Raw genomic sequence first — 18,785 nt, 5'->3', positions numbered from 1 at the left:
AAAACTGAGAATCGAATCCTCTTCTCTGGTTTTCTCCCCTTCTCATCTCCCTCGGTTTGTGTTGACGAACCGTTCTTTTCTTCCTCCTTCTTTGGTTTCTCGAGTGGTCTACGTACCATATTAGAGTGGTTTTTCGAAACCATATTGAGGTGTTATTCTCGAGCGATTTCTGGCAGTGCAGCCTTTAATCGTACAGATAGAATCTGGGCTGTTTTATCCTGGAGACGGCGCGGTTGCTAGTCTACCTTGCACACAATTTAGGTAGTGCCGCGAAACGTCTTAAAGAAAGCGACCTGGTCGTGACTCACCCCGGTAATAGTTTCAAAGCTCTGTCGTAATTTTAAATTCCAAAACAACATTTTTAAGACGTTTCGAATACGATACGATGAGTTCTGAAAAAATTACCGCGGTTTCAGCTGATGATTTTAACAAACCGTTTTTGTTTACGGGAAGCCACTTCAAACGTTGGCAGCAAAAGATGCTGTTTTTCTTAACTACTAAAAAGGTTGCCTACGTTTTGAAGGACGCTATGCCTGTAGCACCTACGAGTTCGACTCCTGCTGGAGCGAATAACAACGGTAAGACAGCAGCAGACTCTACTACTGCCGAGAAAGCTGAGCTTGATAAACAGCTAGCCATAGATATTGCTCTATGGAAGGAAAATGACTACCTCTATAAGAATTATATTCTTAATAGACTCACAGACCCTCTGTATGATTATTATAGACTCTGTGATACTGCCAAACATTTATGGGAGGTACTACAGAAGAAATATGACACGGAAGAGGCTGGTGTTAAGAAATACGCAGTAAGCCGCTACCTGAATTTTAAAATGAGTGATGATAAGTCCGTCGAGGCACAATCACATGAGCTGCAACAGATTGCTCACGAGAACATAGCTGAAGGGATGGAAATTCCCAAACAATTTCAAATAGCTGTGATTATTGATAAGCTGCCTCCTGCTTGGAAGGACTTCAAGAGTCTTCTTAGACACAAAACTAAGGAGTTCTCTCTTGAAAGTCTGATTACTCACCTTCGTATTGAAGAAGAAGAGAGAAAGCAGGACCAGAATGAAGAGGTGTTTGCTATGTCAAACAACAACACTAAAAAGAAATTTGTAGGTGCTGTTCTGAAGCCTGCTGGCAAACCATTTAAGAAACAGAACCGCCCTATGAATAAGAATTCCAACAGGAATAAGACTGGGAACAATCCAAGACCCCAGATTCAACAGCCACCCAAGAATGATGCTGCTCTACCTTTCAATTGTTACAATTGTGGGCAGCCATGTCATATGGCACGCAAGTGCAGAAACAGAACCAACCGACCAGCACAGGCTCACATGGCTACTGCTGCTGCACCTGATGAGCCCTACGTGGCTATGATTACGGAGATTAATATGATTGTAGGTTCTGATGGCTGGTGGGTGGACACTGGTGCTTCTCGCCATGTCTGCTATGACAGAGATATGTTCAAAACATATATTGCTTGTGATGATCAGAAGGTGTTGCTGGGAGACTCCCACTCCACTGATGTTGCTGGAATCGGAGATATAGAGCTGAAGTCCACCTCTGGAAAGACTCTGATACTGAAGGATGTGCTGCACACTCCTAAAATTAGGAAGAATTTAGTTTCAGGTTTTCTTATGAATAAGGCAGGGTTTGTTCAAAGCATTGGGGCTGATTTGTACACCATCACTAAGAATGGTATTTTTGTTGGGAAAGGGTACGCCACTGATGGCATGTTTAAGTTGAACATTGATATTAATAAAATTTCTTCTTCTGCTTATATGTTGCATGATTTTAATATTTGGCATTCTAGACTTTGTCACGTTAACAAAAGAATTATTTCAAATATGAGCGGTTTAGGATTAATTCCTAAAATATCTTTAAACGATTTTGAAAAATGTCAATTTTGTAGTCAACCGAAAATAAATAAAGAATCACATAAATCAGTAACCAGAGTAACAGAACCTTTTGATTTAATTCATTCTGATTTATGCGAATTAAATGGAAACTTGACTAGAAATGGAAAAAGATATTTCATCACTTTTATAGATGACTGCTCGGATTACACACATGTGTATTTAATGAGAAATAAAAATGAAGTGCTTGAAATGTTTAAATAGTATGTAAAAGAAATTGAAAATCAATTCAATATTAGAATCAAGCGTTTTAGAAGTGATAGAGGTACTGAATATGGATCACATATATTCAATGAGTATTATAAAGAACTCGAAATTATTCATGAAACAACTGCTCCTTATTCTCTTGAAATGAACGGTAAAGCGGAAAGAAAAAATAGAACGTTTACCGAATTAGTAGTTGCAACAATGCTTAATTCCGGAGCAGCGCCTCATTGGTGGGGAGAAATTTTATTGACTGTTTGCTATGTGCTAAACAGAGTACCCAAAACAAAGAACAAGATTTCTCCATATGAAATTTTGAAGAAAAGACAACCAAACTTGTCTTATTTTAGAACATGGGGAAGCCTAGCCTATGTAAGAAAACCAGACCCCAAAAGAGTCAAACTAGCAAGTAGAGCCTATGAATGTGTATTCATTGGGTATGCCTTAAATAGTAAAGCCTATAGGTTTTACGACCTGAAATCTAAAATGATCATAGAATCAAATGATTCTGACTTCTATGAAAATAAATTTCCCTTTAAGTCAGGAGACAGTGGGGGAAATAGTGGGGGCATCGATAACTCAGCTCTTGATCAACCTTCTGAAATCAGAACAAGCAATGAAAACATCGAAAGAGATGTTATAGAACCTCGTAGAGGTAAGAGAGCAAGAATTGCTAAAGATTATGGCTCCGAATATGTGGCATATACACTAGAGGAGGATCCATCAAGCATCAAGGAAGCTCTGTCTTCAATTGACGCTGATTTATGGCAAGAAGCTATAAATGATGAAATAGATTCTCTAATGTCCAACGAAACCTGGCACCTAACTGACTTGCCTCCTAGATGCAAGACTCTAGGTTGTAAGTCGATTCTGAAAAAGAAACTAAAACCTGATGGGTCAATCGATAAATACAAGGCACGCCTTGTAGCCAAAGGTTTTAGACAAAGAGAAAATGTAGATTTCTTTGACACATATTCACCTGTAACTAGAATCACGTCCATTAGGGTACTAATCTCTTTGGCGGCCATCCACAATTTGATAGTACACCAAATGGATGTAAAAACTGCTTTTTTAAACGGTGAATTAGAAGAAGAAATCTACATGGACCAACCTGAAGGTTTCGTAATCCATGGACAAGAGAACAAAGTTTGTAAGTTAGACAAATCTTTGAATGGTCTAAAACAAGCACCGAAACAATGGCATGAGAAATTCGACAATCTAATGATTGAGAATGAGTATAAGGTGAATGAAAGCGACAAGTGTATTTATTTCAAGTACGAAAATAACACTTGCACGATCATATGTCTATACGTAGACGACTTACTCATATTTGGTTCAAACCTCAATGCCATTAAAGATGTGAAATCATTGTTGTGCCACAACTTTGATATGAAAGACCTAGGAGAAGCAGACGTAATTCTTGGAATCAAGATTACTAGAACTGATAATGGAATTTCCTTGAATCAATCTCACTACGTTGAGAAGATCTTAAGGAAATATAATTACTTCGATTGTAAACCTGCGAGCACAACTTGTGACCCAAGTGTGAAGCTATTTAAGAACACTGGAGAGAGTGTTAGACAAACTGAATATGCGAGCATCACTGGCAGTTGTGCTCGTGATTTTCGGATATCAAACCATTAATTGATTTGAATCGTCAATCTTTGAACTCTCGATTTTTATTCGTGGGAAGGGAAAAAATGAGTAAAAACCCTTATCGAGACTTTGGATTCGGGGGTTGGTTACGCGAAGGGAAGGTGTTAGCACCCTAAGCGTCTACGGTACTCCGTAGGAACCTCTTACCTAATTTATCTTGTGCTAAATTGATTTGCTTATTTGAAAATTATTACCTAAAAATCTAAGTGAAATAATGGAGGGAGAAGAAGTATGTTTTTGTTTTTTTTATTTGATTTGGAAGGATAAAAATCCTATGCCTACATACCCTTAAAGAAAAGGGATCAAAACCATTGTAGCTCACCTCAAAAATTTATTTAGTGGGTTAGGTTGATTTTAATATTTTTTTTGAAAATGGTTTTAAGAAGAGATAAGAGGCCTCAAGGCATGAGAGAAAATAAGGTGAGGTTGGTCAAATTTTAATTACAAGAAAATCAAGACTAATATGAATATTAATTCAATTAAGCATTTGATTAAGAAAATAAAAGGAAAAAAAACACTTGGGTTACTAACCAAGGTTTATTAAGAAAAATATTTTTGAAGTTTTGTATATTTGATTTGTTTTTTGGAATATGATTTTTCTAACTAACTATGAAAACTAACGTAACGGCGTAATGTAACAAGAAATAAATGTGAAGTGTCGGTGCATGTGTCGGTGCATATTCTCATTTACGGATATTTACAAGGGACCTAGATACATGCTAAAGTCTCAAACAAAAAATGTAAATAGCAAGAAAAATAAAATGCATGATTATATTACATCAAATTCCTAAATACACACTAAAAATAATAACAATAAAATAAAATGACAAAAATTAAACATGCATGAGATGACCATGACTCTAGGACTGCTTTATCAGAGATATCCTGCAGTGCTTGAAGGATACAGTGACGCAGATTGGAACACCTTATCAGATGATTCCAAAGCGACCAGTGGCTATATATTTAGCATTGCTGGAGGAGTTGTTTCCTGGAAATCCAAGAAACAGACCATTCTGGCTCAGTCCACAATGGAATCTGAGTTGATAGCACTAGCTGTTGCTAGTGAAGAAGCAAGTTGGCTAAGATGCTTGCTATCTGAAATCCCTTTATGGGAGACCAGCTGTGTTAATTCATTGTGATAGTACCGCGGCTATCGCAAAGATTGAGAATCGTTATTACAATGGTAAGAGACGACAGATAAGACGAAAACACAGCACGATATGAGAATATCTTTCGAACGGAACGGTAAGAGTAGATTTCGTACGAACAAATGAAAACTTAGCTGATCCTTTGACGAAAGGACTAAACAGAGAGAAAGTCGCAAATACATCCATTAGGATGGGACTAGTGCCTATTGATCATAAGTGATGGAAACCCGGCCTAAATGACTGGAGATCCCAAGAACTAGGTTCAATGGGTAATAACAAGTCACAAGTGGTAGAACATGCTACGAGAACGCATGATCCTGCAGTGACCGAAGGTTGAGATAATAGAAACTCTTAATGAGATCTATACTCCTTATGGAGTGAAGTACATAGCTACAGGAGTACTTCTGATAGACTCACCTATACGTATGTAGAACTGAGGCCGGTTCTTATGGAATTTCGAGGCAGAATTCCTAGAGCATTCCTTAAAACTGGGATAGACGTGCAAGGCCATTAACGCACGGGCTTTTAGAAAACACATAAGAAAAGGTTGTGTGTGGGTCCTATGTCTGAGATAGAGTTCAATGCTGTAAGGAACTCTTGTTAATCGGAATACTACTCACTATGCAAAGGTTCAGGTTGCTGGCGACACCTTTGTTTACTAGCAATCTTTAAGAAACGTCTAAAACGTAACTATCGAAACCAATTTTGAATTCAAGTGGGCGATTGTTAGAACACTAGTATATAATGGAAAAAACTTGGATTATACTAGTTGGTTTGTGGAGCCTTTGGAATGTAAACACAAGGATGGAGAAATAGTGTAAAGTGTGAATTGAAAATTTTATGTCCCACATTGGGTAGATCACACACTCTAGTAGTGTTTATATATGTGGGATATCACTTCCAAGGGTGTCCCCTTGGGGTACACACTTTTGTGAACGGAGTGAGCGCTTGCCAAAAATTATATATAAGACACACGCGCGCGACGACGCCTGTTTATATATGTGGGATATCACTTCCAAGGGTGTGCCCTTGGGCTTGGGCTTTAAAGAAATATATTTTTTTGGTGCTCAGAAAAATGGAAAAATAATATTTTATTTTTTTGCTCCGAGATTCCCGCACACGGAGACCAAGTCTCACACGTTTTCCACACGCGCAAGCTTCAGCTCCACGTTTCCGAGTCGTGGGTTACCGTTGCTGGGTCGTGGGCTAACGTTGGCGGGTCGCGAACCGGTCGGCAGAGAAAACGAGGTGAAATCCCCTCTATAAATAGAGAGCTCGGGATTTGCATTCTTCACTCCAAAACTGAGAATCGAATCCTCTTCTCTGGTTTTCTCCCCTTCTCATCTCCCTCGGTTTGTGTTGACGAACCGTTCTTTTCTTCCTCCTTCTTTGGTTTCTCGAGTGGTCTACGTACCATATTAGAGTGGTTTTTCGAAACCATATTGAGGTGTTATTCTCGAGCGATTTCTGGCAGTGCAGCCTTTAATCGTACAGATAGAATCTGGGCTGTTTTATCCTGGAGACGGCGCGGTTGCTAGTCTACCTTGCACACAATTTAGGTAGTGCCGCGAAACGTCTTAAAGAAATCGACCTGGTCGTGACTCACCTCGGTAATAGTTTCAAAGCTTTGTCGTAATTTTAAATTCCAAAACAACACATTGTGTCAGTGATAGTTAAGCCAATGCTAGCAATGAAGTTTGCACAAATGTTTCCCTCCCTATATATGTGACTAACAATGAAATTCATCAGCCTGGTTTTATACAAACAGTTAGCCCATCTATTACTTATGCACCAAGGAACTACAAAAGAGGAGGAGAAAGCAAGCATAACCACTTTGGAATCTACTTCTAACCAAAGATTTCTCCAACCTTTGTCAACTGCAATATCTATGGCTGTCATGGCTGCACAGAAAGCATTATCAACATTATTTGTATTCATAAACATTTGTGGAGTATCATTATCCAATATGTATCATACGAATATGTTTTCATGTGTATAGTTTCTAGATTTCATAGAGTATAGGTACATATATAGTTTTTTTTTTGGCTAATATTAGTATAATAATTAGGATTAATTCTTACATAGGCACAAACTCAAATCAAATTTATTTGATAACACACACAAATGTAAAATAAAAATAAAAAATATTTAGTCACATCATTTAAATCCATTATCTTTTAATTTTTTTTCATGTGCGAATGTGTGCCCAAATGAAATTAATTTGGGGTTGTGTTCAAGTTAGAATTTCCCAATAGTCACTGTGATGTCATAGTAAATAAGTAAATAATAATAATTCCTTAAAAAAAACTAAAAATAATAATAAAAATATAAGTATTATTCTATCACATTTGAAGGAAAAAAACATGGGAAATAGAATTAGCGGTTAGCACTTTGCTATTACGTAACAAAATTCTGTTATTACAATCTTTTCACGATCTTCATCTTTCTGGGTTTTTCTCAAATTCTCAATCAAATCTGTTACTGAATTCTTCTCAAAAAGACGTAGAATTGGATGGTTACTCCTCCGTAGCGCGAAATCCCACATCACATTTTCATTTTTCTGGGTATAATGTTTTTCTCCTTTCTCTTTCGCATATTTTAATTTGAAGTTTTATATGAAAATGAAAAAATAATTGTTTTTTTTATTATTTTTATTATTGAAATTTATAAAAATGGTTTTGTTTGTGAGAAGGGAAATGATGAATTGGAAGATTTGGGTAGTCCTATTATAATTGCGTCATGAATGATGTCAGTGTTGTTATTAGTTGCAGCAAAAGTTTATGTAGTTTTTAATGATGTCTCAAATTCTGTTTATTAGAATATTTAGAGATTTAATTCAATCATTAGATGATGTTGGTGTTTTGAATTTTGTTGCAAAATTTTCTGAGATTTCATTATTAAATGAAGATGACTTTTTTGTCATCCTTTATTTATACTACATTTTTATATTTACTTACTCATGTATTTATTATTTTTCCTTCGGTGTGGAGTGGAAAAATTTGCTCTGTTTATTTATCTTTCATTTACTGTCAATTTATGAAAGAGATAGACATAAGTGTAAGATTAGTGTGGTCCACTTATTAAAATAGGTCCCACTAATTTATCACTTGTATCTATCTCATGAAATGAATGGTGAATGGAACTTGATAAATGGTATAAATTCAGACCCAAAACTAAACCTGATTCTTTTCTGAGCATAGTTATTTAGGGTTGTAATGGATGATGATTAATTTTAAATAATTAACTATTATCCATATTAATTGCAACTGTTTATCACTGTTTCGAGATTGAAGCATCTCAAGATGAGTGGTTCTTTGTCTCAATGATATTAATGATTCTATGTTGCTTCTTTTGGTTGGATGATCTGTGTTATTGTTTTTAGTTTGTTTTTGAGATGTTGCTACATTTGACAATTGGAACATGAATTTCGTAGGATTGAGGAGAAATATGTTATGAAATTTTTGATTTAAAAGCTATTCTATGTGAAGTTCCTTATGCTTTTATGGTTGGTTTTGGATAACACCATTTACATGGATTCAATTTCATGATTTTTGGGTGGTTTCTCTCTTAAAATTTTCTGTTAAAGTAGATATATAGCAATGTTGTTATCGGAAGGCCAAAAATTCGCCATATAAACATGCCATTGCGGCCTATGACGAACATTCCTTCACAAATTTCCTCTGACGGATGTCCATTAGTCCTCCCTGCCATTACACCATGGCGACGTCAGGACATCCATTTAACAACACTTATATAGAGATGCTAGAGAGCTCTTTTGATAGTAATTAGGTGTGTGACATTCTGTATTGTTTTTCGATTATAAGAAAAACAAAACTTATCATAAATTTTGTTTGCATATCTTATTTCCTCTTTAGAAACACTTCGGTTTCATCTAAGAAAAATTTAATTGCATGGTTAGTCTCTCTGCTATACTATAGACATAGAGTTGTTGACAAACAACTTCTATAAAGGTTAATGTTATCCGTGACTTATATTATTTTCGAAGGTAAACGATGTTGTGATTCATACTTTTGGGTTTCAATTTTTTAATATAATTTCTTCAAACACTATTTGTTTACATTCTAGGTGACTTTAGGTGGAAAGAAAAATAGAACACGCAGTCTATAAGAGAATTCTCAACCAAGGGGTAGTGCGGCAATGTTGGAATCTAAAGAAATGATGTCGCTCGAATCTTACCAGAATCAAGCTAATTTGTTCGTAAAGGATTATTTACTAGCAGATTCTTTTATTCCATATACTTCTGTTTTTGGGGGCATTTTTGCTTGCAAACTGGTATTTTACACTTTAGTATGTTGTCATTCTATTTTCTTAATGTATGACACTTAAAATATATTATTGCTATTTTATTGATTTGCATATTGCATTGCTTGTTTTTCAGGTCTATGATCTTACTCAGCTTATTGGTACTAATTCCTTTAAGACCTATTCCAGCTTATCAAAAATCCAACGTATTGAGTGGAATAACCGGTAACTGGATGTTGTTCCCATTGATAGAAATGTATCTATTTTTTTTTTATTTTCTGCTCATGATGCAAAATATTTATGAACTTCTATTATTTGTGCAGAGCTATGTCTACTATTCATTCAATTTTCATAACAACTATGTCATTATACATGGTGTTTTGCTCAAATTTATTTTCTGACAACCAGTCTACCGATCCTATTACAGTTCGAAGCTCTTCACTGTCAACATTTGCACTGGGGGTAAGAATGGTCACATTTTTTCCATTCTTTTGAGTTCCTTCCACTACTAATATCGTATCCAAGATAAACGTATGGGTGAACTATTATTGGGTGGATTATAGGGTGAGCACTCCATCAAGTCCCTCACCAGTGAAGCACGAAAAATAAACCATCAGATTTAATCAATGTTTCAAATTCATTAAAAATAGAAGTAAGACCATCTACACATTCTCGCACTCAATCTTGTCCTTGAGACAAAATCCATTAAGAAGTTTTTGATTTAGAGACCCTATAATTCTTCATGGTAGAGAGAGAGAGAGAGAGAGAGAGAGAGAGCGCAATTCACAAGAAGTTTAAATCAGATTTTGATATTGGTTATTCATCCTTCAAAACTAAGACGTTTAAGAATAACAATAGTGTTAATATAATGATGGTCAAGGTTTTTGCTACCATGTTATGGAAAATAAAATTTATGAGTCCAATTGGTTTCGAAGAATTTTTTATCAGGACAGCAACACTTGATGAACATATAAGAACATACTTTTTAATATTGGATCAACAAAAAAAACAATGTTTGAGAGTTACATAAACATACTTTATAATATTGGATCAACATAAAAAACAATGTTTGATGGTTACATATATGGATCTAAAAATTTATGAAGTTTGAAATTTTGTGAAATGTATATCTAAAAATCTCTTAAACTCCTATAGATGATGATAAATGTTAGACAAATTGATAATCTTGATGTTTATATGCATAAATTGCACTTGTGTGTTTTTGGTGATGATGATAGGAGAAAAAAATTGTGTGTGATAACATGTAAATGTTGCTTTTGTTTTTAATGAATCTCAATCATTGATTAAATCTGACGGTTTATTTTCTCTTCTCCATCGGTGTGGAACTTAATTGAACCCTCACACTAGAATTCACCGCTATTATTGAAGTCGAAAGATATTTTGTTTTTTGTCATGGGTTTCTAGGTTATAAAATTAGTCATGTTAAAAATAAATCTGCTAATAAGGTATAGTTCTGTTTTATCTCCCACAAAAATGAAATTTAACTTACCTTTATGCAAATATAGATTGCGAGTGTAAAGATAAATTTGCAATCGGACATGTGAAAAACAAGGTATCTTGTGGTTGTCATTCTAAAATGAGGAGTTTGAGAATCAAGTTTGTTGCATGACTGAAATTAGGAGATTGAGATTATTTTGTGAGGACTGAATGTAATTTGCATATCCTTGTGTTGAGTACCATATGATTTTTTTGCATGAGATTTAATAATACTAACATTTTGATGAATTACTTGGTGGAATAGATTTTCGAAAACTACAAAATGACATGATAAGAGTTGAAACAAAAGAATTACATTCAGACAGAACATAAATTATCTTAATGAGCTAGGAAGGGAATCTGATATGATAATGAAATGATGTTTGCTGCATCATTGAAGCAAGGATCCGGCACAATTTTTTTTTTGATATTCCATATTTCAAAATGTTTTTCAACAAAATGAATTGGTCAGATAAATGTAAATCTAATTATGTATGTCATTTGTATAATGGTGGCAGGGACGTTGTGTTTGATTCCTTGGATTTTTATTTATTTTTGGGATTAGGACTTGCAATGATAGATCAATATTCTCAATTTTCATGTGACTTGGATTGAGACTTCCACGTATATGAAATTATATAAGAATCTTGTTAAATTGTATGAACATAGTACGTAGTCATGAATTATCTAGTAATATTTTCCATCTGGTATTTGACGAATTTGGCCAAATAATGTCTTCTAATCTTTTTTGTGAAGCTATATTCACTGGTTATTGCTTCTATTATCCATTGTTGATGTGGTGGACCTGTTATAGTTTATGTCATTTAATATAAATCATACCGCCTTTCTTTCCTATTGGAATTTACGGTTTCAGATCTAATAAAACTTCATAATTCATATTCTTCCTATGTTTTTCTTTTAATGATTCAGATCAATTTTTGAATTGTTATAACCTATTTTGTTCTGATTACATTTCAACCCATTATGTTACTTCCTGCATTTTATTTTATCTGGTGGAGATGTTTTCCTATCTTATGTTCAATATTTGTTGTGACAGGTTTCTGTTGGTTACTTCCTTGCTGATTTTGTGATGATATTTTGGTATTTTCCTTCTCTTGGTGGATATGAGTATGTAAGGATAATATCTTCTCAACTTTTGCATATATTAAGCTAACTTTCTTATGTGGTTGAATGCTCTTGTTCAATTTAAGACATTTCACTTTATAGGAACCCAACAGGAGTTGAGATTTAACTTGTCTTATTAACATTGGTTCAGGTAATTCATCATCTATTTTCTTTAGTAGCAGTAGCATATTCAATGTTGAGCGGGGAAGGGCAGCTTTACACATACATGGTCCTGATCTCTGAGGCAACTACTCCGGGAATCAATTTGAGATGGTAATATTGCTCTTATAGTTGAATATTAAAATGTCATGTAATGTTTTTCTTTGTTTATGTTTTTGTTGTTTTTGTGAAGGTATCTCGATGTAGCTGGTATGAAAAGGTCCAAAGCTTATCTTATCAATGGGGTTGTAATATTCCTTGCTTGGATGGTGGGTTAAACCACTGCAGTTTGAAATATATTTGTATAGCTCTTGCCATGTTTGTTGAAGTATCCTTATTTTGAGATATCATATCATGTGGAATATATATAATTAAAATTATGTGCCTATTGTACTTGTTGCTTATCGAAATGGTCTATTTGCAGGTTGCCAGAATACTTCTGTTCGTTTACATGTTTTACCATGTGTACCTGCATTTTGATCAGGTAACTATTCCTAATGAAGGAGTTTTTATTATAATTTTATTGTTATAAATAAACAGGGGTAAGGGTTAATCTCAAGTAATTTAGATAACCTAATTATTTTTCTGTACTCCCAAGTACACGACTATTTGGTTTACATTGATGGACTAGTCAATGAGTACTCTTAATCTTATATAAGAACAATGGTGACATCAAAAACACATTGAATGAGATTAAGAATATCACGAGTCTTATGATGAAGCTATAGGAGGATGACTAAGGGAAGAATAAAATAGGAAATTCATATTTCAGGAACTTAATTTTATTTTACGGCTAAGATATTAGCATCTGAAATTAATGCAGAGGTATCAGATAAACAAAATATATTATTGCATAATTTTTATTGATATGAAAAAGTGTGTCATAGGGTGTCCATAGAGGTATATTGTGGAAGGATCAAGAAGAGAGAAATTTGTGTTACTAGATTCGACTAATCGAAGACGAGTATAGTATTTTAACAACTCAAAATCAGGGTGAGCACACATGGTAGATGTAAATGGTATGTCATTGCATATAATTTATGATAGGACAATATATCATCGTTTGATCCATGTGATTTATCTCATCTAATAGAAAAAAGTTTTGGTTTTTGTATCTTCATATTATGGATCCATTTGTTTCATATAAGATCATTCTCTAACAACTAAAACAGTAATTTATGTTCTCATCCTGTGGGAAGCAGAAGGGTGGTAGAGGTGAAAGGATCATTTTTTTACTATGCTAGTGTATTGTGCCTATAGACACGAGTACATATACCACTATTCTTGCATAACAACTAAGGATCTCATATTGTTCGACCATTCAACAGGTTGAGAAAATGCACATCATTGGGCAGATATTGATAATTGTTGTGCCAATGGTGCTATCTGTCATGAACCTGGTTTGGTTCGCAAAGATTGTTAGAGGCTTGAGGAAGACATTGGCAAAGAGGCAATAGTAATCTTCTTAGTAATTCTTATTACAAAAATATGTATAGGTTTCCCTGTTTATATATGTCACCTTGTCTAACCTGCACTGAAAGATGTAACAATATCCAATTATAGTTTTGAATTGTTTGGATCCTAGGAACGTGTAAAACCAGGTATTAAAACCTGTTGGTAGAGAAATTCATATTTTGCATTTAACGACTCATTGAACTTTATAGGACTTATCAAAAAAGGATCTGATTCTTTTAAAATTTAAAATAAAAAGTTCACTGTAGATTATAAACTATAAAGTTGTTAATATCAAAAAGGATTGTGCAAGGGATTGAGCTTAGCTCTCTAATGAACAAATTAAACATAAAATGTTGATATTATTATGTATAACAAAGCATTGGAGGGGAGGATTGTAATCTTCTAAAAAAAATGGAGAAGCATGAAATTCATCAATAGAAGAAAGTTAATCGTACAACATATTTTAGTCATTGACTATGATAATGGTATTATAAAAATTATATATATTCTTATGAATGTTTAGTAAATAAATTTTAAGTGCATATAATGTAGATATCAATGAAGTTTCCTTTAGTGTAGTTTTGTTTTGATGATGTTTGATTAGGCTGCTAGATATTTTGATGATTTTATTGTTCCTTTTATAGTGTAGTTTTCTTTTTATACCATTAAAGTTAATAACAATGATTTTTGTGTCATTAAATTTCAATAAATAATAAATGGCTTAATACATCATTTGGTCCCTTAACTTATTTTTGGTTTTCAATTTGTTCCCCTAACTATAAAGTGTCTCAATTTGGTCCCTTATGTCTTCTCCTGTTACCTCTTTTGGTCCTCTCCGTTAGTTTTTAACATCAAATGTCTAAGGTGAACCATATTTAAAGGTGGTCCACCATATGCCTTACTAAATTTTTTAATTTTAACCATTTGATTTTTTCTTTAAAAGAGGACCGTTGAATCATGTAGGGTCTATTGAACTTTATTGTGAACCACTAACACCTAATAAAATACATTCATCTTCTTCTTCCCTCATCTCTTCATATCTTCAACAATAACTTCATCAATAAAACCCAAAATCCAAAAAATCCCAAAAAATAATAACAATTAAATCTACTCTTTAATCACCACACAACCGTCATTGTGATCTTCATCTATCATTTTCAACACCCTTCTTTCTAAATATTATTCTTCATATTCATATCACTTTTCATCATCATCATAAAAAAAAATTCAGAAAATCAATTGAATTCAATTAGTTTTTATTTTAATGGAAAATTTATTATAACAACACCAGATGTGAACGGTGTGAATAAGGAAACTGTAACACCCTGTTTTCCCAACGTAAAAATTTCGTAAAAATAGTCAGAGTATTCACATAAACGGAATGTCACATTCTTTTCTTAAAATCATAAACTGAATAAATAACTATTTATCGTTCAAAATTCAATAACAAAATCTTTAATACTTCGCAGCAGAATTTATTCAATAACTAAAACTGTCTTTGGCACGAAGGCCTCTTCATAAATGTCTCATAAAAATCCACTCTAAAAACATAGTCATAAATCTTCAAAAACAATACGTAAGGAATATAAAAGCAATAACAAAGTTCTCATCCCGTTACGTATCAGAGCACCTAAAGACACACGTGAGAGAATCAACTCACTTCACAGCTAAATTCGATTACCTGCAAGTTACTCATACGAAGAGCAACATTTTCAAGCAGAAGGGGTGAGATTTCACAAAACAATAACATCAAACATATAATTCAATAATTATATTTAACAACATAAATAACTTCATCTATTAGCAATAATAATTCTTCATGTAATAATTCTTAATAGTTCAACAAACTTCTAATTATCATTTACTTCATATTCATCACATTATAATCATCATCATATAACACATATTAACCAAATCATAACAACATAGCTCATCACATCATAATCATAGCTCATATACAACATAACAACATCTTAATCATAATTCATATACAACATAACAACATCATTAATTCGTAATAACATTTCTCCACCAAATATCTCATTAGCAACTCATGAATAGAAGACAACTTAGCAACTATACGTAACATCATCATTTCATAATAATAATTATTCATCAAACATCTCATTATCAATTTATTAATAAAAGACAACTTATCAACTTAATATAACCATCTTCAAGTACATTTAACAACTCATAGATAACATCATGTAATCATCATCACTAATAAATTAAACAACACCATATAATCATCATCTCATAATAACTTAGACCACACAATTTAATCATCACTTAATAATAATAATCATATATAATACAACATAATAATAATCATATATAATACAATATAATCTTCACTTAATAATAATAATTATATACATCACAACATAAACATCATCTTATAACAACATATTCATCATTTTATAATAATATAACAACAACATATTCATCATCTTATAGAAATATAACAACAACATAACATAATATTCACTTAATAATAATTAATAATCACAACATAAACATCATAATAACATCATGTAAACAACATCATAACATTATAATCAGTATCATATACAACATCATACATAACAATATCATAATCAATATCTTAAACAACATAGCAACATCTTAGTCAACATCATATAATTCACATCATAAACATCATATAATCTTCATAGGTACTTCTTTAACAACACATGAGTAGAAGACAACTCGACAACTCATAGATGATAATTCATCAACAACTTAACAACTCATGGATGATAATTCATCAACAACGACTTTGACTCGACAAATCCGACAATGCAACTTAGACATCTTATATGCATGTGGTACCAATCTTCATCATAGTATTAATATACTTTAATCGTGCGGAGGACAAAGCTCCTAATCGTGCGGAGGACAAAGCTCCTATCGTGGTGAGGACAAAGCTCAATGTATGCTAATGCATGGACTCTATCAACAAAACATTTTAATCATCATATCACTTATACATCCAATAATTTGGAGTTCATCATCATTTTAATTATCTTAGACAACATCAACAACTTAAGACTCCAATACTTTGGAATACTTTGGAACGACAACTTACAACTTAGACAACACCCGCAACTTGATCAATATTCAACAGCAACAGAAACGACACAAGCAATTCACAACATAACAATATTAATGAGAAGCATCAACAACTTAAACATCATACATTTTCCACATAAGGCATATAAATATTTCACATAACCAACAACAACAACATAGGCAGCATACAAACAGCATGACATAATAATATCAATTTCAATTCAACAACATCTTGAATATTCAAATAATTCTTAAGTAATGCATAAAACATTATATCACATTATAATCACTTAGCATTTCACAATAGCTTCACAGTTCTCAGTTAACATCTTAAATAGGTCTCATTATTACCTAAGGTTCCTCTCCTAATCAATCCAAGCAACTCAGGTCTCAAAATCCTCAAATGCACTCAGTTCTGGAAGTGCTCGCGAGGTGAGAGCATCTGCTCGCCATGGCGAGTACAAGCCAGATTCCCAACTAAGGTTGTTCCAGGTTCAATCTTGTTCTAATTCATCCTCTAATCTTTAGTAGACACCTAAAGGTACTCAAAGGCATCTAAGGTTCAACTCAAAAGTCAAAATCACGAAATCTTGCATGCTCTCTAGTTAAGCTCGCGAGGCGAGTTCAACTGCTCGCTATGGTGAGCTGCAACGTGCAACTCGCGAGGCGGGTAAGGTTTGCTCGCGAGGTGAGCGATGAAGTTCATCACTCGCCGTGGCGAGGATCATAGCTCGGGAGGCGAGCGATGAATGTCACTACGGGCAGAAGTGCTGTTTTGCCTAAAAATCATCAACTCTCATGGTTTTAAGCCTAATCTCGATTCCAGAATTCATCATAATCATTATCTAAGGTCTAGGGACAATCTCTACATCATTCTAACAACTTTTCACCGTTTAATCATCAATTCTATCAATTTTAACCTACTTTTCGATTTCTCTAAAACTCATTCTACTTCCCGTTAAACCTAACCATTGATTGACATACTTAATATAATTGCAAAGTTAGTCTCACCCTTACCTTAGAATGTGAAAATCGCAGCTCTCTCTTTGTCTTCTCCCTTCTATGGCTTTTTCTCCCTTTTCTCCAAAAACAGTCGTACGTTATGTTTTTTCTAAACTAGGTATCTCCTATTTATATAAATCCTCAACCTACTTATTTTATCTTATTCCACTTACACCACTAAACTCTCTAAATTCACGAAACAACCCTTAACTAAATATTTTATTTTATTTTCAAATCTTATTTTATTAAACAATATAATAAGCTACCTAATAAATCATATAATCATATAAACAAACAACATATATATCTCTATAACATATATATATATATATATATATATATATATATATATATATATATTTCTACACTAAATAACATATACTTCTACAACAAATTATTTATATATTTCTATAACAGGTCATATATATTTCTATAACAAATCATATATATTTCTATAACAAATAATATACATTTCTATAACAAATAACATTTATTTTTAAACCAAATAACATATATATATATTTCTAAATCAAATAACATATATATATTTCTAAATCAAATAACATATATATTATACTAATAAATACCAACATATATCATAACAAAATATCGCTCATCAAAATAAATCATATAAATCACACAAATCATATAAGTATATTCTAAACTCATTAAAATAATCAAATAATTAGAGAGGGCGTTACAGAAACAATACAAAAGTGGCGAGGAACCTGCTTGCACTCGGATAAACAACACCAAACCACTAACCAGCAAAAATTAACATCAAAATACCAATAAACTACCCAACAAACAAAACCTAAAACTAAGGAACAACAAAAAGCATCAAAAAACAAGCGCCCACCCACCTAAACAACCAAAGCTGATCTAACAAGAGGCTAGAAGGTACATCACTCTACAGAAACAGCAACAACACAATATAGGTACCGCAGGCTCCGGCACGACCGCCTCGCATCAGTCAACCAAGCAAAAAATAAAATAAATCAGTTTCAAATTTGTAGCTTTAAAAAAAAAACATATTCAATTTTTTTCAAGAAGTGGTGAGTGAAGATTTGAATTCAAAGGTTTGGACTATGGACATGTTGATGTGTTGTAAGAGGGATTGTGGTGGTGATGGTATGCGTGAGTCAAGATTAGTGTGGTGGTTTGTGTGGCTATGAGACCCATAATGAAATTGAAATTAAATCATCATGTTCTGGTTTTTTTCTTTTTCAATCAGCTCTTGAGTTTTTGTTAACTGATTATCCATCGATGAGATAGAGGAG

The 18,785-nt window shown here is 33.3% G+C and overlaps 1 protein-coding gene across 1 annotated transcript; it reads left to right on the top strand.

Annotated features, from left to right (window-relative positions):
* The first annotated feature begins 7,312 nt into the window (after positions 1 to 7,312).
* On the top strand, positions 7,313 to 13,634 carry LOC25490575 (TLC domain-containing protein 4-B). The gene is made up of 9 exons (XM_013604181.3): positions 7,313 to 7,493; positions 9,016 to 9,222; positions 9,329 to 9,417; positions 9,516 to 9,654; positions 11,747 to 11,821; positions 11,966 to 12,087; positions 12,167 to 12,242; positions 12,398 to 12,457; positions 13,302 to 13,634. Exons 2-9 carry the CDS (start codon positions 9,088 to 9,090, stop codon positions 13,428 to 13,430), a joined length of 825 nt encoding a protein of 274 aa, XP_013459635.1. The 5' UTR covers positions 7,313 to 7,493; positions 9,016 to 9,087; the 3' UTR covers positions 13,431 to 13,634.
* Positions 13,635 to 18,785: the final 5,151 nt, after the last annotated feature.

This window comes from Medicago truncatula, chromosome 3, assembly GCF_003473485.1.
Source record: "Medicago truncatula cultivar Jemalong A17 chromosome 3, MtrunA17r5.0-ANR, whole genome shotgun sequence".
In the NCBI taxonomy this organism is placed as follows: domain Eukaryota; kingdom Viridiplantae; phylum Streptophyta; class Magnoliopsida; order Fabales; family Fabaceae; genus Medicago; species Medicago truncatula.
Note: the sequence above shows the minus strand (reverse complement) of the source record. Positions and strands in the feature narration are given on the sequence as shown.